This window comes from Epinephelus fuscoguttatus, linkage group LG16 (genome assembly GCF_011397635.1).
Source record: "Epinephelus fuscoguttatus linkage group LG16, E.fuscoguttatus.final_Chr_v1".
Taxonomy (NCBI): domain Eukaryota; kingdom Metazoa; phylum Chordata; class Actinopteri; order Perciformes; family Serranidae; genus Epinephelus; species Epinephelus fuscoguttatus.
Window position 1 is genome coordinate 20,035,046 of NC_064767.1, and position 23,178 is coordinate 20,058,223.

At 41.1% G+C, this 23,178-nt stretch overlaps 1 protein-coding gene across 2 annotated transcripts; it reads right to left on the reverse strand.

The window, feature by feature from the left end:
- Positions 1 to 275: 275 nt before the first annotated feature.
- myofl (myoferlin like) lies at positions 276 to 22,969 on the reverse strand. 2 transcript variants are annotated; one of them, XM_049599905.1, is made up of 54 exons: positions 22,766 to 22,969; positions 22,226 to 22,281; positions 21,988 to 22,079; positions 19,693 to 19,801; positions 19,386 to 19,482; positions 17,883 to 18,061; positions 17,153 to 17,281; positions 16,688 to 16,750; positions 16,548 to 16,598; positions 16,338 to 16,368; positions 16,128 to 16,243; positions 15,881 to 16,007; positions 15,684 to 15,787; positions 15,521 to 15,589; positions 15,387 to 15,430; positions 15,217 to 15,299; positions 15,082 to 15,114; positions 14,798 to 14,922; positions 14,569 to 14,682; positions 14,044 to 14,221; positions 13,127 to 13,251; positions 12,919 to 13,028; positions 12,132 to 12,324; positions 11,881 to 12,036; positions 11,665 to 11,796; positions 11,420 to 11,583; positions 10,858 to 10,972; positions 9,927 to 10,029; positions 9,678 to 9,817; positions 8,978 to 9,142; positions 8,638 to 8,725; positions 8,354 to 8,431; positions 7,281 to 7,462; positions 6,986 to 7,144; positions 6,801 to 6,902; positions 6,439 to 6,600; positions 6,165 to 6,330; positions 6,003 to 6,073; positions 5,892 to 5,906; positions 5,707 to 5,802; positions 5,149 to 5,277; positions 3,925 to 4,080; positions 3,707 to 3,798; positions 3,413 to 3,583; positions 3,133 to 3,281; positions 2,567 to 2,706; positions 2,325 to 2,413; positions 2,153 to 2,248; positions 1,714 to 1,855; positions 1,486 to 1,585; positions 1,158 to 1,351; positions 966 to 1,075; positions 707 to 854; positions 276 to 592 (listed from the first exon to the last, which is right to left on the reverse strand). In XM_049599905.1, the coding sequence occupies exons 1-54, from the start codon at positions 22,851 to 22,853 to the stop codon at positions 554 to 556; spliced, it is 6,165 nt and encodes a 2,054-aa protein (XP_049455862.1). In that variant the 5' UTR covers positions 22,854 to 22,969; the 3' UTR covers positions 276 to 553. The 2 variants fall into 2 exon arrangements, with proteins under 2 accessions (XP_049455862.1, XP_049455860.1); XM_049599903.1 differs by having other exon boundaries at positions 5,707 to 5,805.
- Between the last annotated feature and the right edge of the window lie 209 nt (positions 22,970 to 23,178).

The following is a 23,178-nucleotide window of genomic DNA, read 5'->3' on the forward strand; positions in this document are numbered from 1 at the left end:
GTAAATATAGGGCAAAAATGTATTATATATTTTTTAACCTTTATTTTTTTAATTGATTAAATTACCATAGTCTTCCCTTTATTGCAGCCATGTTACTAAATTGCACTGTTATGATATAAATGATAGATGAACAGATGAACTACTTTGTTTTGATATTGCTAATACTTGATGCTGATAATAAAAATTTATTTCTGATTTTAATATATACAGGTCGATAGTTTCCCAACACTTGCACCAATTTCAAATGTGTGCACAATAAAACAAAATATAAACAGTTTATTTATGACAAAGTTTATTAAAATATATTCATGACATTCTTGATTTTTTTTGTCTAAAATTTGAACATAAGAGAGATTATTTGCAACACAAGAAATGTACTGTAAGCAATACTAGAAGTGCAAAAAACGATAGTATTGTGTGCCAGGTAAATGCTGATTATCAGTCTGCTATAGCATCAGCAGAGGAAGCTTTTGCATATTTTTGAGGGATGGTAACAGTCAATGGGACTGTAGATTCTGCATGAGGAAGGCAGACAATCTCTCTGCAGTGCTTCTTAGGAGTAGGGCTTCACAATCTTCATTGAGATGTAGTTCTGTAGATGTGAAACAAACATTAAAACTAATTCAGATTACAAAATACTGTGAAAAAACAATGTGTGGTGGATTAAAATTAAGTATGGCAGTTTCAGAAATATAAGTAATCTTACAGGTAGGGAGTAAAACAGGATCCCGAAGAACAAGATAACCAGCAGAAGAAGAATCGATATAATGAAAATCCATTTGAATCTGCGCCAAACGATGAACTTCATGGTCTTGCATGGGTTTGTAAACCAGAAGAATGATGTGTCAGGGCGGCTGTTAAATGCAGAAAGAAACATTTACATCATTCACGTTGAGCAGTTCATAGAACAACATAATCAAATTTCATGCATTTTTAAAATTGCTTTAAGGTCTCAGATTTATTACTTGGGTGGGTCCAGTTTGGGATTCATGTTTGGCTCATCTCTGCCTTTGCCAGCTGGTCTCTCATCCACCTCCTTCTCCTCCAGTATTTCCAGTGTCATCTCTACTTTTCCCTGTGGAGTTTTTAACCAGTTTTAAACAGTAACCAGGAAAAGAAAACGTGAACTAGTGATTGTGTTATGAACATCAACATACACCAAGCACATGTTTCCCATCCTTCTCAAGTGCACATGGCCACCAGCCTCGCACAGACTTCTGGGAGAAGAGTGAGTTGGGCGGTGGTTTTTTGGAGGTGGGTGAGCCCGCCATCCCGGGCAGCATCTTTAGGCTGCACTTTTCTGGGCTCTTTGCAGGAGAGATCAGATTGAGTAGGTCCAGCTCAACTGAACCTGTAACAGTGACATAGATAGAAAATAAGTTGTCTTTTATTGCAGCAGTTCTCTCTTAAATATCTCTATCTTTTAAGGGCCTTTGTGTGGGTGTGGTCATGGCATAAATGGGGTTAATAACAATAATGTTTCACCTAAGTAGTCATCCAGGGAGAATTTGTCATTGTCCCATATCTGGACGATCAGTTTAGGAGGAATCCTGAATTCAGTTTTGGCCAGATTCCAGAAATGTTCCTGTAAAAAGACATATTCAGATCTTTATTCAGATCATTACTCGCCATCATACCAGCACAACAAAAATTATAAATGATTATGGACAACAGTTACTTGATTCTTTGTTCCCGCTCCATGATCTCACTCACCTTCCTTGAGACGACACACAGCTGTTCTGCTGGGAGGTAGTCAAAGTCAAAGACGAACCTCCAGTTGAAATTTCCATCACCATCCAGGGATCTGTAGTGGACATCAGTCTTCTGCTTGTTGTCCTCCATGCCTGGCATCCATCTAGGAAGCATGGTAATGTTGAATTAGGATTTGTGAATCCGTCAAATGGATTAAAAAATGCATATTAAAGTAAAGCCTATATAGGTACAAACAGGGCTGGGCGGTATAGAGAAAATTAAATATCACAATATATTTGAGTAAATAATGTAGCCTTTAAATCCAGGGAAAGACAACACTTATGATATTACGATATCCAAAATCTAAGACAATATCTAGTCTCATATCACAATATTGATATAATGTCAACATATTGCCCAGCCCTGAAAACAAATGAATGGTTAAGGTCAAGTGATGTACCCTTTAACATAGATGTCACTCATGTTTTCACCAGTGATGCTTGTTTCGTCCAGAATGACATTGGTTGTGTTCCAAACAATGGCTCGCAAAATGTACCTGTTTTAAATATACAACGTTAGATTTGATGCTTACATACAATACAATGTAATGTTATTTTTGCCAAGTGTCTTACTTCTTGGCTTTGCGTGGGGTGATATCACATGGAGGACCTGGCAAACCAAGGCTCTTGGGGAAAATGTCGACCCACATTTGAATTTTTCCCTACATGTGTGGAAAAGACTCTTTAAACACAGCTATTATACAGCAACATTAAAATGTGAATTCCACAGAACATTATGTTCATACTTTGAAGCTTTACTTCTACCTGTAAAGCTACCAAAATAATAAATGCAGTGTTACTCCTGTGGTTTTAACCTGAGACAGGTTGGGTTGGTGGGAGCTGCACAGGGTTCTGGTCTCCACATGCTCTGGTGTCAAGCCCTGGTTTCTGAGGACATGCAGAGCCAGCCTCTCTCTGGCTGGGCCCAAGTGTGGGTGGATCACAGCGTTTGCCTCTGCAAAGGGCACAGCAGATTGTAAAAGTCAAGGATGAAAGATAATATAGTGTAGAAGATGAATATTAATATCAAAGATATACAAACGGTCAAACTAAGCAAAAAAAAAACAAAACAACAACTGTAGCACGCTTATTAATACTTGTTAAAGGCAGAATGAGAAGGATTTTCCTAAAACAAAAAAGATATGTGGACTCATACAAAAATAATCCCTCTCAATTAACATTTATGAGCCACAAGAAGAGGGTAGCAATGTCTGTGTCTGCAGAGGCACTTCCCTCTGCTGGTATTTTCTTTTATATATATGTGCACACATTTAAAAGGAGCCACTGAGCCAGGGAGGTGGGGCCAACTTTGAATGATGTATTTACAATCTGCAACCCACAAATCCCACTCATTCTGCAAGGCATTTGAAAATTACAGTACCAAACTCTTGCAGGTTGTATTGTTTTCCTGAGAAAGACAGTGAGCTGCCATCTCCCTCTATGCGTGGAGGAGGGACGCCTCTCACTCTGGCCACGCTCTGGAGGATCTGAGAAGGCTTCAGCTGGTCTCTCCACTGATTGATCCCTGAGCTGTAAGAAAAATGTAGCTTTTCAGTTTTGGATTTGAGAAACTAAAACGTATCATAGAAAAATTCCCTAGTCTACCCTCTAGGATGTATCAACTGTGCTGTAGATATTGTACTGTAAGAGTACATACTTACACACAGTAAGTCTGTGGCAGGCCACAGCAGGGCCTGAAACGAGACAGGAGTCTATTCTCCAAATCGATGACTGTCTCACCCACTTTTTCATCTCTACTCAGTAGGTCATAGTCATACACAGCAATTTTCAGGTCTTTGTCTTGAGGCAGGAAGCAGGACAGCTCAAACATCCTGGACAAAATGGAGGACATTTAATGCATGTGTTGCATCTATATGTTCCTACATAAAGTTAAAACTGTCCCAAATCATTTGAATGAATGAAAAATAAACAAGCTGAATACATCACTGCATCACCTCCCAAACTCTGGATTCAGGGTGTTTGGTTTGTAGTTATCTCTGTCATCTAGTGTTTTCTTTCCCAGTGCAATCTTAATGTATGGGTCACACTGAAACAAAGGAAAAAAAGTAGCTTCAATCATCTTTGTTACTTTATAAGTGAGCCTGGTCGTATCTCAACCCTTCATCACTAAATCAGGGGTTGTTGTTCAGTTCCAGCTACATATAATACTCACAAGGCCATTTGTATCCTTAGGCTGAAGGTCGAGACAGCGCACCACATAAATTCTGACCAGACACTCCTGTGGTCCGCTCTCAGGGAGCTCTCTAAACTGGCGAGGTGGAGGTGGCACCCCTGGATCATCGGGCAGTGGGTAAATCTTGAATGAGCCCTGAATATCATGAGAGAGGACGGCATCATTAGCACCACATCTCTTCTGCAAGTTAAGTACATTCACACAGAAACTTCAGACCAGTGGTTCTCAACCAGGGGTACAGGAAACCCCTCGGGTCCCTGAAGGAGTTTCTAGGCGTTGCCACGAAAATAGAGAATAGTTTATTTCCACTATTTAATTCAATATAGAAGTGAGCCCACTGTGAGTAAGAGTCATAAGAGTGACTATTCTGATCATAGGTTTCACTTCCTCCACAGTTACCTCCACAACTTTAGCTGACAACTATAGGATTTGTGTTTTAATCATATCTAAGAACAAAACCTGAAACAAAAATGGGGGTCTGTTACCTATAATGTTTATCAATCTAGGGGTCCCTGACATTGAAAAGGTTGAGAACTACTATTCTAGACCATTTTCCTGCCCAGATAACAAAAGACTGAAGAACCGCAGAGGATAAATTAAATTAAATCTCTGTGGTTTGTAAATTGTAAATTTAAATGCGGCTTTACTATTCACTCAGTGTGGGAAAGTGCCTCTAACTTAAGTAACACAACTCAAAACTTCAATCATAAAGCAAATGTTTGTGAACAGTAAAATCTAAAAACAAAATAAAATGATAAAATGATTGCTGTATTCCTATTCCTGAGAATATGGAGGTCAAAGGATTAACTCTACAATCCAAACTAAATGGCAGTGCAAGGTATAGTTAAAATGAAATATAAATTCAGGACAGGATGAAAGTTGTGCATTTCAACTCCACAAGCGCCAAACACTGTGGCAAACTCACAGCCTCACAGGCATACCAGTTTGCAGGCTTTATATGTAATATCATCCATATACAATGTTGCTGCTATGTTCCCTCCTTGAACCCACATCTGCAGTACTAGTTTGTAGCTGCCAAATTAATCCATTGACTTTGACTGAAATTCCAAAATTCTCCACCAGAGGGCGGATAAAGGCTATGGAAAGTCACTGTGCAACAGTAAAAGCAGTGATTACCCCTGATAGATTAGTGCAGGTAAAATGAGATGCTGAGTGGCAGGGTCACTCCCTCAAATTCTTTACCTTGAACTCTCCAACCACCGTGGGATCATCTTCCTCATCTTCATTCTTTCCTCGCTTAAGTTTGAACGTTGTGCAGAAATCGGTGAGTCCCTGGAACTGAGGAACCTCCTCTAGGTCACTGTTAAATACCTTAAAACCACAAAATAAAATAAGACAACACAGAGGGCAGAGCATATGTTACATCTAATGTAATCCACTGCATTATCTGCTGCACAAAACTAAGTCAAACTTTTTATTATTGTGAGCTTTCAACCTAACTATTGGTTTGTTTCACACCTTAGTTGCAAGCTTTCACAGAGCTCCCACGTTTTTATTTTTGGTTCAAAAAATTATCAACAGAATCTCCCCAATGTTTGAGTGCTCTTGTCAGCATCTGAGAGAAAAACTTTCTGTTTTGGATATATAATACTGCAAACTCTTATCAGGAAAAACAAGAATGAGGACATTTTGGTCACAACCCTGTCTGTTACAGCTGGCTTGCTGCAGCTTGTAAAACTAACACAAACAAGGAATCAAGGGAAAGATTAAATCATTTATTGTGCCCCGGCATGTTCTTACCTGCAATGTGTCGTATCCCTTTTTCAGGTAAGGCCCACACTTTTGCTGCTCTCCAACAGAAGCGTAGAACTTACTCCACCAGTCTACTGCCTCATCCTGCTACACAATGGAAAATAATGATGAACTAAGTGTTTTACTTACTTACTGTCTATCAGGAAACAATTTGTGAAAAGAGACAATCTCACCATTTCTGCTTGAAGCTGCAAAATGAGAAGCAAAGAAAGAAAACTTATCAACGAAAGGAAGTAGATGTGAAAATACTGTCTCTAACCTTTTATGGGTGCATTAGTATTTACCTCAGCTTTCATGATGGGACTCTCCTCAATGTCTATGACAACATCGCCCTGGGCAGTAGCTATCATAGCCACTGCAAAGTCAATGAAACAGGATACAATTAGCCTCTACTGTATACAGCTAAGTGTGCGTGTACCTGCCGGGGGCTATGCAATTGTGTATACCTCTAGCTGACATGCAGACTTCACTGTTAATGCGATACGGATCACAGCGGAACTCCTCCAGGCAGTCAATGGTGCACTGACCCACTACTGGTTTCCTACCAAATGGCCGGTGGTCGATGACCTTCAGCACAATGGCAGGGGTGTACATCTCCTCTTTGGGAAGCAGCTACAGTGGGAGTAGAATCAGCCATGTAAGAACATGTGGACAATCTAGACACGAAACATTTACAGGTGTCTCGGAATATTTATTCTCAGAAAGTTTGAGGGTTTGTACCACTTTGAGCAGCAGCACCGATCCAGGGAAGTTGGGGTTCTTTTTGAAGTTTTTGATTACAGCGGTTTGAACGATCTCACCACCACACTCCACTATCAAGCTGGGAGAGGAAACTGTGGCCAGCTGGTAGGTCTTCATGTTCCTCAAGCCCCAAGTCAAGACCTAGGAATCAAATAAACACATTAACACACTTTGAAAAACTAGTATGGGCAGATTAAGGGGCCAGCATGGAGGTAGGAGATAGGTGAAGGGGGGGAGGGGGGGGATTAAATGCAACTACAACAGAAATCTTAGGGTTGGGCTGATCTTGTCTGATCATGTAATGTGTGTCAAGATACTTTATAGGGCAAAGGATCGTTAACCTCAATTGCAGTGAGCTGCACCACAGGTCTGATTCCCTGGGGAACCATGTAGAGCTTCTCACCCCGGCGAGGAGGCACAAGGGGCATATCTCCGTCATCTGCCTGGAGGGCAAAGCACAGCATTCCCTCATGAGTACAGTTTTATTACATTACAGTACGTTTACTTTCTTTGGTGTCATCGTTACCTTGTTCTTCAGTAGGAGCTCTGCAGCCATCAGTACCTCCCCAACACTGCGACCTTTTTTTGTGACCGGGAACCACAGCAGCTTGGGGCTGACGGCCACACTGGGGTTCAGTTTCACCACTGGAGGGCATGTACAGCGACCCATGGGCTCATCTTTACCCTTGTAAAAAAAGTGCAGAGGCAGAGTAAGACTTAGCAAAGCCTGATTACATCCACCATGCATCCAAGTCATATTTCTAAGATAAAAGTCTGTATGCCTGCGTGGTTTGATCTGGTAGATTAAATATACAACGTACTACTTGATCACTGTCGCACAGCTCCACCACCACATCAGGAGGGTTGCGGGCGATAGTTTGAGGGTCTCCGTAGATTTCGATGTCCTCAAAGATGAGAGTCTGATCCCATGTGGGGTTCAAAGTGGACCTTATGACTTCTGTGGTCTTACTCACATGCAGGAATGACACATGGGCGTAGGGATCTGAGGAGGACCAGAGAATTATTTTGATGGGAATGTGAGACAGAATGTGTGAATTTGTGACGTAGAGGTCTTCACAGGTCCGCCCTGACCCCGGGACCTAAAAGCCAACCCACGACCCATACAGATTCAGATCCACGTTTCCAGGAATGGACACACATTCAGACTTTTTGAACACTACAAATGTAAGGAGTCATCACTATTTTCCAAACTCTCTTGTTGATAACGTCCGTAAATTTGAATAAATTAGGCTTTTGTGCTCATGGTTTACGTAAAATTAACTGAATGATTGGATTGTGGAGAATCTAACCATGTGCTGCATGTCCATATTGACAAGGTTTAAACATTTACAGTATATTTGTATGATCTATCTCAGCAGTTTGGAACTCGCATTAACAGGTCACCAGCAGGTGTTACGGCAGCCCACATTACAATAGAAAAAAATTAAAAAAAAAAAAAAAATAGAATTAAATTAAACTAAAAAAGACATCTGAAACATAAATAAACAGACTTGAAAAACATTTTTAGCAGTAGGACGGTATTTTTAGTAGCAATTTAATTTAATCTCAATTTGCTGGGTCGATAAAATAGACTCAAGACCTCTTCCAGTTCTCAGGTCTCATGCCTCTTGAACATGCACTGCATCGGGTCTGCAATATCTCGGCAAAAACTGGTCAGGTAAATATACTTTTAAAAATCATTGCATCCAATCGGATCTCGGAAGGAATCTTGAGGGTCCATTTGGGTTCGGATTTGCCATTTTGGACTTGTGAAAATCTCTGCTGTGATTTTTATTTGGTAGAATTGTACCTCCTGATTAGATTTCATGTATTCGTCTTGATCAGGCTTGTACTTTTGTGTTTCTGTGTCACATGTTGTCTGCCTTATTTTTACCTGAGAAGCTGTCTTTGTCCATTGCACAGAGATTCCTCCCCTGATACACGTACACTCTCAGATGGTACAGGTACGACCCTGAAGGGAGATATAACATTATCAGCATGTTCAACCGTATCACCTCCAAACACAACATAATCTCACAGGACATCTGGCACACTGCTGATTTATCCAGACTTTACTGGGTTTTTGATTCAATGCTATCTTGCATCAGGGGCTTTGAAGAAACAATCAGCAACTAGAGTGAGTGACCAGCAATCACTTTATCTGACCCAACTACTCACGGCTAAAGTGGCAGGAAACAGTGGGTGTGTTGGCGCCGAATACTTTGGATGCATCCGTTTTACTGGCCTTCTCGTCAACATCAACCCCCTGTTAACAAAACGCAGGGTGAGGTGCTTAGAAGAACAGAATTTAAAAAGATTTGAAGAAAACAGTGCACAACTAAAATAAACTTCCTGAGTGATTTGCCAACATCTGACAGGAACAGCCACATGCAGGAGGATAATGAGAGGATATGACTCAGATGGCATAAAGTAGCGGCTGTTGCCATGACAACTGCCTTGATGGGGGGAAATGTAAGAGCACAACATGTATTCAGCAATGTTCTCAGGGGGAACTCACTAATGCCCCTTCCAGCCTAAAGATGGCAGAGGACCCGATGCAGTCTGATGGGACCATCTTTCTTCTCCAGCGGCGGCGGCGGAACGTGTCAGAGGAGCGCTCCTTCCTGTGGAACTTCCAGCCAATCAGGGAGGAGTACTCCCAGCCTTCCCCTGGATCTCGTTTCTGTGAAGGACACAAGGACAGGAAAAGAATGAAAAACTCATAAAAATCTCTTAAATCTAATCTTTTATTTTTTCTTCTTCCTCCAGAGGTGGGACCAAGTCATTGTCCTGCAGGTCACAAGCAAGTCTTAAGTCTTTGCACTCATTTCCCGAGTCCGCTCAGGAACGTATTGTTAGTTCGTCATGGTTCTCTCCTGCAACTTGATAAGATGCTGACAGATTGGTTCAAACAAAGAGGATCTGGTGGTCAACTTGCTGGAAATGGATAGCGTTATGTCAGCTGATTCAGGAAATGAAGGAAAATGAATTGATTTGTGGCACACTTTTACTTATTATTTCTTACTTATACTAATAAAGGATGGTGTCAAGTATTTATAAGTGAAAAGGCTCAATTGAAGTCACAAGTCATTGGTATTAAAGCCCGAGTCAAGTTGCAAGTCTTTTTTTTTATTTTGGCAAGTCAAGTCTGAAATCATCAAATTTGTGACTCAAGTCTGACTCAAGTCATGTGCCTCGAGTCCACATCTCTTTTTCACCTCAGTAACAGCCATTTTATCAGCTATCTTCCTCCGAGGCCTTATGAGTCTCTTCCTACGATGGACGTGATACATTTTCTCTGCTGCAACCCAGGATTTGGGCTTATCATCGGGGGGAATGGTGACTCCATATTCCCAACCTATAGTACCAAAGGACACACAAACATGCACACACACCAAGTTAAAGTCGCACAGTTTCACACAAAAAAACAAAACGAAGAGAAGTTTTAGTGTTAGTGTTCATGTTACCTCTCTCATCTACAGCCTTGTTGCTGTCAAAGGTCCAGTCGTCCTCCCAGCTCCATCCCGGTGGACATTCAAAATCTGCTGGGCTTGGAACCTTTTCTCCATTCTTCACAACACAAACCCAGATTAGTGATCACAGAATTAATTAATTATTATTAGTAAACACAAAATTATGGATTGCCATTTAATTCTTAAAGTAACTCAGGCAAATCTACTTGTAGATAAATACAAATACTGGTTGATCACACCTTCCCAGATGCAAAGAGCATCTTACTTTTCAAATGCATTTTAGTGATTACAATCCTAAAACCCACATTAAATACTTTTTTTGGCTGTTTGGGGCTTGATGAAGTCCAATATTAACTCTCCTTCTAGCTCAGCTTTTCTCTCCATCAACTCCTGAGGGAAATATTAAGCTGTTTAGCTGCTAAATGCTTCACTGCATTCACAAGCTAGTTGCTAACTTCATTTGTTTGATGTTTGTTACAGGGCAGGGAGCAGCATAGAGTGGATTTATCAGCAATTTTTATCTTGAGACAGCTGCTGCCTGCTGTGTGTGGAATCAAAGTGAATCACAATAGTAAAGCTGCATGCCATAAAAGCAAAACAACAGGCTGAAAGATGCTAAAAAGCTTTAAATAACAGGGACAAACCAGAACTTCAGACCAAGTGCACAAAATACTGTCATAATTATTAGCGGCAGCCCTAATAAAAACTACATATCATAACCAGACTCAGCAGGTCACATCCACAAAACTCCATCATGTTTATTTACATAAATCCAAAGCAACCCACCTTTCCTGAGTACATAAAAGCACAAGAAACACTGATAACATTAGAATCTAAGAAGCAGACAAGTTTTTATCCTGTTATCTTCACCAATATTTTTCACAAAAATTAAATTTGTGTGTGAGAGCAGTACTGCAGGTCGTACCACGTCTGTGTAGGGCTCTGAAGCGGGCTTCCACTCCCCACCAGGGAAACGTGTTTCATTCTGAAAAACTTCATCAGTGAACTCTGTATGGCCCGCATCTGCTTCTGTTAACAGGCTGTAGAAAACACCACCACATCACACAGGTTGATGAGAAGCTTTGTGACTCAGACAGCAGCTATGTCAGACTGTGATAAACGGAGCGGAACAGCTCAGGAAGACAGGCTTCAGAGAGCTAAAATTGTTGACATGAACCTTGGTGGGAGAATGTACTGTAAGCGCTTGAGCAGAAGGAGTCATTAAAGGAGGGAGGGAGAACTCCTTAAATCAGAAAAGTGGCTGATGCCAAAATTCCTTTTCGTTTCCTGTGATTGTGTTCAAGATGTGACTGGTACACGCAATGATTGATGATTACTGCCAATGCATAGATAATAGAGTTGAAATATGTGCAGGGTTCTGGAGTGATAACAGGATGTTTGTACTTGAGACTGTACAAGCTAGGAATCACGAAGGAAAGCTTGAGTGTACGTGCTTGTGTGTGATAAAGTGAGTTTCTTAAACTTACCATCGCTCGGGGTCAACAAACCAGTCTTCCTCCCACTCCCATCCACGTGGGGGCAGAAAGCGTTCTCGTTTGAGTTTCACCTTTCCAGTCACATCTGAGAACTTATGGCGACCAACCAGGCCAGTTGTTCCCCACTTCCCTATAACATGGGCCTGGTTCTCATACTGTGGGGAGATAAGAGAGATAACACAACTGAAACCTGATTGTGTGTCAATAAAAGCTTTTTTTTTTTTAAGCTAACATACCATTTCAGCATACACACTGAAGTTTCCCTCTGAAAAGCTGTTGAACTTCTTCTCATGGGCAGAGAGACCGAGCCACATGTTGACCCGCAGCTGAACAGGGACCTTCATGCCTTTGTTTTTATCCATGGGGTACTGACAAACACATATTATTAGAATTTAAACGTGAAATATCTAATTACAAATAAATAAATGTGTTACTGTATGTTAGCTTTGTACCTGCATGAAAATGGTCTGGGTCCGTCCACAGTGTTTGCCACGCGCCTGTTCGCTAAAGTTGGAGTACAGGATCTGGTTTGCTGGTACTCGAGCATACGCCACTCGCTTCTCTCCTCTTAACATCCAGATGATCACATCTGGCATGCTGTTCTGAGGCTGATGGAGACACACAACATTTTAGTAACATCATTAATTTTCACTGATTTCTTTTTGAGCTACAAAGCATTTTTGTATTTTATTCTTTTCCTGACCTCCTCTGCCAGCTGCTTGATTCTGTCCAACCAGTCCTCAATGTCACCAACAGTGGCCTTGACGTCCGTGGCCTCCTCTCTCATTCGACTGGCCATCTCTTTGATACCCTCCATGGCAGCATCACGCAGGTTTTTCAACTGCAGATCCAGTGCAGTCACATTGGACTGGCTCTCCAGCACTGGAAGCTGGAAACTGTCAAAATGTTGTTGGTATGAGTAACAAAAAATGAATAAATAAATAACATAACCAAGTGGCAGCCTCCAATGCTAAAAATGAAGCCAACATGGATTTGCCAAAAACTGCATTTCCTTGAATGACTGCTTTAGCCTGGCTCCAGATGCAAGTTAATCAAAACAGTTTTGGTCTTAGCTTATTTCAACATTCATGACAAATGCACAGACTTAAAGTTATGCATATTTAAAAGTGAGGCCGCTTAAGTGACAGCCTGTCTGCAAGGCACTGCTACAGTCTAAGTCTGATCCACACCTCAGTCCTCCACAACTCCACCCTCTTGTCCAACCATGGTCACTTCTGGTTCCAAAAAGCCAAGATAGCAATGACCAAAATGCAGAACTCTTGGCTTTAAAATGGGAGTCCACAAACCAGTGGGTAACGTCATGGAAACTACGTCCATTATTTTAAAGAGTCTATGAACATAACTCAATCACTTACAAATGTATTTGACCCAACAGCAATAACCACACTACAGTTTTCATAATGATAAGTTGTATTGTGGCATTACGTCATTCAACACACAGGTCCAATGTCCGTCTGGTCCTGTCTTACCTCTCCAGGTCCTCAATCATGTGGTTGATGAGTTTGAGCCAAATCTCTGCCAGACGTGTCTCGGGCACCTTGGCTAGTATGGCTGTTTTTAAAGAGGTGAGGTGGGACTCCTGCAAAAAAAAAATCAACAGACAGATAAAAGGAGATTACTGAGCAGTATCTGCCTGTGTAGACATGCACATCATGTGACACTGTGACTTTTTCTCACCAGTCTGTCAGCGATGAAGAGGAGAACATTGACAGAGTCTAGACGGTGGCTGATGTCTTCCCAGTATGAAGTGAGAATCACTACAGGCTTAGTGTCAGCCCAGGGCAGGTAATAATAGTGATTACCTATGGGATACAAAATAAATATACGCAGTCATTTTAAATACAAGTTGTGGAGTGGACAGCTCACTAACATTTGATGTCCATGTAGTTTTCATTCTCTGTGGCCTCATGAACCCATAAACACAGACTAATAGCATAGTAAACAGTGAAAGAACTGCCCAGTGTCCACTGTTACATCAGAGTACAACTCATAATTATTTATTTTAAACTATTTTAAATTTATCAGCAGTGCTCTGAATCGGGCCGGTTTTCACGTGATCGGCCATGACCTGAGACCAGCCGGTCAGTCTAAAATATGCTGATTTTAAACGCCGGTCAAATTCCCCTGATTGACATCATGTAACATCAGCAGCGCACACACATGCACATGTGCAACTCACAGCTTGGGCAATGTGAGAAAGTGAAACATGGGTGGATTCTCACCTTAATCATTCACGCACACACCAAAAGAGAGAAGAAGAAAGTTGTCCGTGTGACATGTGCATGTGACATGTGCGTATGTGTGCGCTGCTGATGTTACACAATGTCAATCAGGGGAATTTGACCAGCATTTTAAATAGGCATATTTTAGACTACCCGGCCGGTTGCAGGTCACGGCCGATCACGTGAAAACCAGCCCGATTCCAAGCACTGCCAATAAATCGGTGCAAGTCTACTAATTTTAAATAAAAAATACATTTAATAAGGTAGAAATACTATGTAATGCATTCAGAGCTCCCTCATGCTCCTCAACTAAAAACCAGATTATAAAATGAAATAAATCTTAGTTACTCTTTTGAATTATTTTTTTCATACCATCAAACACAGCAAAGCTGTACTGGGTGGTGGACGACAGGGGCGTGCAGGTGGAGTCCATCTTGTTGCCATAGTTACCAATGCTGACCTCGAACTGGATTGGCTCACCCGGCTCTTGAAGCATGCACGCACTGTGGAACACAGCGCATAGAGAGAACTTCCTCCTCCGCTGGTACTTCTGTACTCAATCAAAAAGGATGTGGCAGTGTTAGAGGTTAGGGGCGGGATTATGGACCAGAAACCTCTTTTGAGCAACTGAAATCTTCTGTCAGGAAACTCTTTAAAGGGACAGTTCAACCTAAAATCAAAAATACAATTTTTCCCTCTTACCTGTAGTGATATTTATCAATCTATGCACATTGTTGTTGTTATTGACATTTTCAAGAATAAAGCAATTAAGCAATATATGACAACTTACACATTCAAAACTTTAAACTCTTTATCAAAAGCATTATGAGATAAATCAGATAAATAAGGAGACAGCAGTAATTACAGTATGACAGAGTTACAGACGGCAGCGTGTACCTGTGCCACCAGGATGTCATCACTGGAGATGTCATCCACATTCTTATCAACCTTCCCATCCAGCTCAGTGGACAGCTCAACAAGGATCCTCCCCCTGTAGGCGACCCCTTCACCCTGCAACAGATCAAAAAGCAGAAACCTCATGTACACATTGTCATGCAGGTAAAACATCAGCTGTCTATACCTACAGTAGGTAGCCCTCTGTGCTGAGCTAACAGCGTAGACTTACCTTCCCCAAGTTGAGGTCATCGTATGGGTCAGGCAGGCCAGTAAATTCTCTCGGGCTACCGTACAGGTTGACGTAGCAAGGCCCAAACGCTGGGAGAAAACCAATCTCTGATGCTGCAGTGCTCACTGTAACATATAGACACTTTGATTATAAACACATCTGGACAGGTTCGAGGCTTAAAGCAATACAGTGCATGAGAATAGACACACACACTGACGCAGAAGGCTAAACACTCAGCTATAAAGCAAAATGTTAAAGAAGGTAGATGACAAGTGCATACATACAGTCGGACACTGTGTTGCTATCAGCTCGTGCATCTGTTTTCAGTAGGGAAAAAACATAGACATTAAGTGCTACATATTAATATCAAAAACACTGAGTGACAACATTAATTAGAAAAATATAGATAACATTATTACCTTCAATCTCTCCACCAGAGGAAGATATTTTGCTCAGATTCAAAAACGTTGATCCTATGGCATCATCCTTGGTTAGACGATCCCTGCCAAGAGTTAATTGGCATGTCAAATATTTGTTGTGATATGACTGTCATTTGTGCAGCTGTGTATGAATGAATTTTGGCGCTTACCAGTCATACACAGTCAACTTCACACGTTCACACATGGACGGGAACTGCAGAGGGAGACAGAGGCAAGTGTTGATTTGTGCTTTGGAAATCTGAATCAAGCTCATAAGACACATCTTAATATGTATCTTTCTTACCTTGACTTGGAGATTGATGATTTGATTCCACTCTGGATTTGCGTTTTTCTCAATGATTTTGGTGCACAGCTAAAAACAAAGAAAACACCGCTGCATATAAATAATATTCACGCAGTAAGAAAATTAAAAAACTTTATTTTCTTTTTAGTTAAACATGAAATACCTTCTTGCCAGCAAAGCTGACTTCCAGATATGGATCCACCAAATTTTTCCTGTCTCCCTCTCCTCCAAAGACCTGTTTTACCGTCTGAATAAAGGCATCGTCCACTGAAATGTAAAGACAACTTGTGAATAGAAGTTTTTCAAGGGGATTTGACTGCATTACACCACAATGGTTAGAGGAGTTGATGTGCCACTTACTCTGTGGCATATCCTCTGCACGGTAGATTTTGAGGCTGAGCGTGGCCGATCGCATCGTGACACCCGCTGGCACCAAAAGATTGCTTTCTATGTCGTCCTGCTCTTCACTTATATCTCTCCTCTCAGTCTAGAGGGGAGGGGAGGGGAGGAGAGAGGAGAGGAGAGTTTGTCATGATCTTTTCAAAACTGATCTGTCCTGTGTGTGTAGTAGAGGGAAACTTGATGGGAAGAAAGACGGTACACACACCGGTGGCTCATCTCCAGTGCCCACAACAATTATGCTGACTTTCAGGTAGCCTTTGGCACCCGAGCTTGAGTCATCAGGATCACTCAGGAGGAGCCATTTTCTCAGAATGGCATGAGCTGGACATGGTACAATAATAAAAACATGTTCAAACACAGACTACATAATTTACACAAATCTAGTAAAGTATAACTTTTACATGGAAATACTGACCTGGTTCGTCATAGATGTAGCCAACATCCAGCTGTGTAAGCAAGAAAAAATATTTTAATTATGGACAATTTGAAATCTGTCAACCTGCTGGAGATAAACGGCACAATTCTGCTGCACTGAACTCCCTACTAGCAAGTAAATCACTACAGGTCAAATTTCTGAAATAAATAAAGCAGAAATAAGGGGTTAAAAGTAGTTTACTTGGCATACCTTGAACTCTCCCATCAGACTGTCAGCTCTGAGAGAGAACGAGTCATAAACCTGTCAAGAAAAGCACAGTGTTAGAGAAATTCTCACATGATGGACAGCCTTTTTATTTTTGTGAAAGAAAATTAGAGTTATCTACGCACCCGTAGACTAATGCTCTCATCGAACAGCTCTGAGGGCAGCATGTTAACATTGTAGAAAAACATCTAAGGGGCAAAACAAGCCACGGATGTATGAGTATTTCCCTTATCACTGTTTGCACAACACATTTTGAAGTCAGACACGTTTTATTATCAGTGACAACATTATAGGACTTACAGTTTACTAAGCTGAGATGCTTTGGCAACAACTGAGACAGAAGAAAATGCATATGAGAGAAGTGAGATACGCAAGAAAGCTGAAGACACTGCCTTTAAGGTCCACTGTCATATCACTGCTGCCAGTGCAGAGAAAAATAACCCAGGGGGGGTATCAAAGCTGGTGGAGATTAAGTGGCAAAGAGAGAAGACAAGAGCATGTTAAAAACAGACAGGCAAGAAAAAAAGGCAAAGTGAAAGTATCTCTACAGTATGTGTTTTTTTTTTTTTTTGTGGTGATGGACTCATTACCTCGTCGAAGAACGGGTTATTTCCTCTTCTAATTCTGGTCCTGTGAGTCTGTCCGCATACATTCACCTTAACCACTGGCTTGATGTTGTTGCCAGGCAGCTGGCGGCCCTCAATGACCCGAATGCGAATCTGAAGATTGCAAGCAAGAGTGAGGCAGTTGAACAAACAGTGAGACAAATCATCTGTGTCCTTCTTTTTTTTTAAAGATATTTTTTGTGCATTTTAGCCTTTAATTGATAGGACAGCTTAAGCGTGAAGGGGGGAGAGAGAGAGGGAAGGACATGCAGCAAAGGGCCATAGGCTGGAGTTGAACCCGGGCCGCTGCGGCAACAGCCTTGTACATGGGGCGCCTGCTCTACCACTAAGCCGCCAACGCCCCCATCTGTGTCCTTCTTGAAAAGGTAACATTGATTCATATGAGTTGATGAATATAAATTTATTCAGTGCAGATAATAATAATAAATATTTCAGGATATTTAAACAGGAACAAAAAATATGTTCACAAAGAAAATCATGTGTGTGAAACTGCTTGCCCTGATGCAAAACCATAATAAGGTTCACACTGTTGCAAAATGAGGAGTAAATATTATAATTCACTTTCTACAGGCTGCCCTCCCTTCAATTTCTATTTACACTGGCAAAGCCTGCTGTCATTCATGTGACAAATTATAAAAATCACATCCTAAGTATTTGTTATTATCCAGGAGCAGAGAAATCAAATGGACAATACCTGGAAGTCCTGAGGCTTATTGGCCAAGGCTCTATGCCTCTTGCTTTTGAGACGGACTGACTTGTGTCTGCGTTTCCCAGGCTGGCTTGGCGAAGTGGGAGCTCCTGGGCTTCCACTCTGACCTCCTCCCTCGACGTCTGTGTCCCCCTCATCACCCTCATCACCTTCATCACTGCCTCCTGTAAAGCAAAACCCCAAAAATCACACAATCATCAATATTCCAACTTCACTTTGTAGTGTTCTCTCAGCTTCATTTGTATACAACAAAAACAGACAACAAACACCCTCTCACTGGAGCTGGAAGCGTCTGAAGTGTCTGCTAACCTCCTAACAACATGGTGGACACTTTTGTGTTTATATTAGGAGATACCTCATAACGTACAAGCCTGAGGAGTCGTATTAAAACAACGAGAGGCAGTAATCTTCTTCCTGCATTAAAGTAGTTTAAGGAGTTGTTATCTCCTGTTGGATATGAAAAAGTAATGTGTAATTCAAGGAAAACCACCAATGAACGTTTAAATCCTGGGCCTCCTTTGAACTCACAGAAAACCATAATACAGCTGCTGAGAGGTTGTGTTCATTTTAAAACTGCACAGCCAGTCATAAGTATCAGGTGCAAGTCAGCTGCAGGAACATCTTAGAATAAAATCACAATAATCAATCAAAATAAACCACCAAAAGCATAATATATTTACACAAAATTGCATACATCAAAAAACAAAGCAAGATTCATAAAGAGTTACAAGAATAATATGTGATTTAACCTCATCCCATCACGTAGATGACTGAGATGAAGATTTTAAAAAGAAAGATGGACCGCAGGTCCTACTTCTGTCCTTTGGTCCTACTATTTTTATCTTTGTCTTTTTACTTTTTGTGTGTTTATTATTGCTTATTTTTGTGAGTGGGGATTAAGCATGTAACAATATGACAATATCATGTTACAATCAGCTTGGCCAAAACAATTGCAATTTAACGATACTATCCCAATAATCACCAAAATATACTTAAAACTCTTAAAACGGCCCCAAAACACACTGGAATCACTTCACATTTGTAAAGAAACAAATACTTTTATCATCACAGGAGACACACCACTTTTTAGTGAATGTCATTTTTAGTGAAAACAGTATTAAAAAGCCAACTGTTTGAAATGCCATCATATCTTTCAATATGAAATAAGACCATGCTTGATCTTTTACTTTTTTTGAGGTTGGTGCGTATGCAGCCTGTTTTTGCAGTTCCTTTATTGTTGGTTACCCAGCAGTCTCTCTGGCAGCTGCAGGACACACTATTCAAGATTATCCACATAACGGAAATTCACCACCAACTAACTATGTTTTCTACCGTGATAAAATCGCATATCATCCCATCCCTAGTGGCGATACCCAAATACATGAATCATTGAAAAGGGGAGTGAAGTTCTGTTTTGTTCTTTTGGGAGGCGATAAAAAATGAAACACAACCAGCTCTTTTCATTTCTTAGTTTAACTGTTTACTTACCGCCGTCCACATGAGCTGTGTCTCCATCAGGTTGATCATTTAGGTCTGGAGTACTGCTTGCAGGTGGTTCATACCCAATGAGCAAATTAATGGCTGCCTGAAAAAAAGTAAATGTTTCTCAATTAGTCTTTTCAGATCATCTGTGCATGTCTCATAGCAAATGACATGTCATGGGATTCAACTAATGCCACTACTTCCTGTGGACCCAAACAGATATCAGGCATCATCTGGCAGAGTTGAAGCTGCTTTAGGTGATGCATGGTGCACGGGATCAGGATCATATTGTCAACTAAATTTATGTTCTCACCCCGACAGGCTGTTGTTTCTCATTGAGCAAGGGCACATTCTTGGACGGGAGGGACTTTGTGTGACCACTGGCCAAGTCTCTCAGAGAGATCTTTGCAGAGCCAATGAACCTGTAAAGCAATCACATACATTTTTTCTTTGGTCAGACAATCATATATAAGTCAGAAAATAAGTCACTGCCGCTGGGGGAGAATATTGTCTTTGTTTAAAAAAGACCACAAGGACGTAAAGCTAAAGAAACAATAGGGAGGATGCTTTAGTTCCACAATCTGTCATGGACTCACGCAGTTACATGAGGGGATTGGATGCAGTGTTTGTGACTGGAATTGCTCGCTGCTCTGGATAGTTGGCGGTTTCTACTTCCCTATTTCACTTCTTCACATATTATGACAAACCGAGCAACAACACCTACTTTTTCTAAAACAGAAGTCATGTAGCAACAGTGATTAATAATCACAATGGCTTGCAACACATCAGACATTTTTTTTTAAATCATCCTGAACAAACGTGACAAACATCCACTTACTTTGTCTGGACAGTTTTGAGAAGTGAGCCATTTGTGATCTCCCAAGAGTACAAATGGGATACTTTGCTGTGTGACAAGGACCGGCTGGTTACTCAGGCAAGCCCCCGAGATGATGTACAAGTGCACAAGATGGAAACAATTAACATCAACCACAGGCATGTGCTGGGCGCGCTGTGCCCACTTAAAGGCTGGACAAATAGGGGAAAGAAGGCCGGTGGAAAGGCAGTCTTGTGTAAGCAACATGAAAGCAAGCAAACTCATATTCATAATCATGCTCTGGCTCTGTTTTTCCTCTCTTCTTCTCAACAGTTGTCCCGTTATTTATTATTTCACAGAGATTTAAGAAAAGAAAAAGAAAGGGTTGTCCTTGGAAAGCAGGGTCAGCTGTGGAGGATAGGAGGGGAACTCTGGTGCGGCAGTTTATTATCTCTTCTGCAGAGGCCACATGTAAGGACTGGTTTATACAAATTAATGTTTGTATACATACTTCTAGGAAACCAGAAAACAAAACTTAAACCCTCACCCTGAAAATCTAGTCTCAAGTATGTGGAACTGCTTCACTGAAAAAAACTAAACAGACTTAACCACAGTGAAAAAGCCAGAAAATGGTCTTCCTGGCATGCTGATATATTTTCCACTACTTGCATAGCACTTTTAAACAAAGCTAATTCAGGAGTGAAACAGTCTTTGCCAAACTGAGCAGTCAACAAGATGGTTTATCTTGTTAAGTACCACAGATTAGATACCCGTCGATGAGTCACATTTCTTTTTAAAACAATAGACCTCCATGTTCAATCAGACACATTTTCTCTTCACAATCAGCTTCACACTACAGCTAAAGTTAATTCTGCAGAGCATTACAGGCTGAGTTACAACTAGTCATCACAGATGTGCCAATGACAAGCCAGCGCAAGCTCTGTTGTTCACCCCCCTCACGCGGTGACGGCAGTGATCATGGAAAAATATCCAAGTGACTGCGTGGCTGATGCAGACACCCTTCCACCCTCCCCCCACCCCTTGTGCCTGCCCCAGAATACATTAAACACAATCAGTCACCAGAGTGACTCAGTGGGAATGTTTTTACTTGGTCTACCCTCTTGTCTGCACTGCACAGAGACAAAAAGATGGACGCTATACAAACAGATAAACAATCAAAAACAATGCAGAGTATTAAAAAAACATATATGGCAGTCTGAGACTTTCTTAAGGAAGGTTAAAAAAAGTGACTTTATTTCCTTTTAAGGCAACATTCCCGTGTTGTGAGAGCTGGAGAGTTATTGTTTACAAGACATGCAAGTCTTAACATGGTCGCAGTGAGTCCTGTGGTTATATAGCTCAGCTAAGTTAAAACATGCTGCTCTGCCCCTTACGGAAAGATTATAATGACTACTTTCAACCACACTGTTAGAATAGTGTACTTGTAGTATCAGTTCACTGCAACTGCACTTTCACAGATTGCAATATCACATCTGTCTTCTATAAAGGTAACCCTCTGAGGTATGGTGAGGACTTCCTTTGGGTCATGCCCTGCACTACAAAGCATAACAGGTATTTGGAAGGAAGGGGGTTCTGTTAGGACCACCCACGCTCATTTGGGGAGGCTGTTTACACTCATATGCCCTCCTACGCAGAGGCAGGAGTGTGTTTGAATGATCAGTAATTACTCATGGGGTAGGGTGAGGGTCATGTATTAGTTCAATCCACTTTAGCACACAATATGAAATATGCAAATGTCACAATTCCTCTGTTGGATGCTTGTCATATACATACTTGTCTTTGCCGATTGTCTCATAGTCTTTGACAACCACGTTGATGAATGAAGATGCATCCAAGGGAGAGCCTTTCAGATCAAATTCGAGCACCTGTAATCACAGGGAAGAGACCTTTATAATTAGTTAAAACAACATGTAGTTTTAACTGAGGTAACAGCAGCTCTCAGGTGACTTATCATGTCTCAGTCAACAGTGTAACTCTCACACATTACAGTTAACTCTAATTCTGCACTTACTTCATTCCATACAGGATTCAGTTCATTGTCAATTGCTTTGGTTTTCTTCTTTTCACCTGGAAACACAGTGGACAATACCTTATTTATTTGCAAAAACTCATTATGCCCAAGACAACATAGTGGACACAAATGCATCTTCCAAAAAAATAAATGATTGAATCTTTTTTACAATCTGCTGGAAACAGAGGAACACAGGATGCACCAAGTCATCTATTTTTGTAAATATAAACATCAAGCCTCATGGGCAAAAAATGTTACTGTTGTCTTTGGACAGAGGGCTATTCTGACCTTATAAGGATGTAGGCTACTCCTCATTTTGATAACGAATCACCACCAAAATACTTAAATCAAACTCTAGGAATAGATGCATACTTTATACTGCGACCGAATTTAACTGCAAAAGTGATGTCCACAACCTTTAGGGTGACAGGAAATAGTTTAAAAGAAAGTGAAACACTGTGTGCATAACCAGTGTTGCTGAGGTAAGTTAACGGAGCATTCACAGTTCCCCAGAAAAATAAGTCAAAGCAATAGTCTCACCTCTGAAGACAACCCCAGCAATTGGATCTGGGTTTCCAAGTTTCTTTTTGGGGATCCCACTGGCGGATTCAACAATGACCCGCAGCATTTTTTTATAAAGTCCAAATTTAATCAAAGAAAAGAGTCATATTCCGCTGAGAGAGAGGGAGTCCTCACAGAGGGAACTGAAACGCACAGATGTGCACAAGAGAGGAGTGGATACCGGGGAGGGCAGCCTCACTCGTGAGTCAGAGGCATTACACACGCAGGGCCAGCCAGCCTGGGTGACGAAGGTTAATGGGCGAGAAAAACATAAGTGAGCTGGGACGTACATCCTGTTGTTCCCCATATCTGTTCAAAAGGCTTCATAATTAAAACTCAGTATTGCTTGGCATGTGCAGAGAATGAGTTAATGCGTTCACCATCCAGGGGAA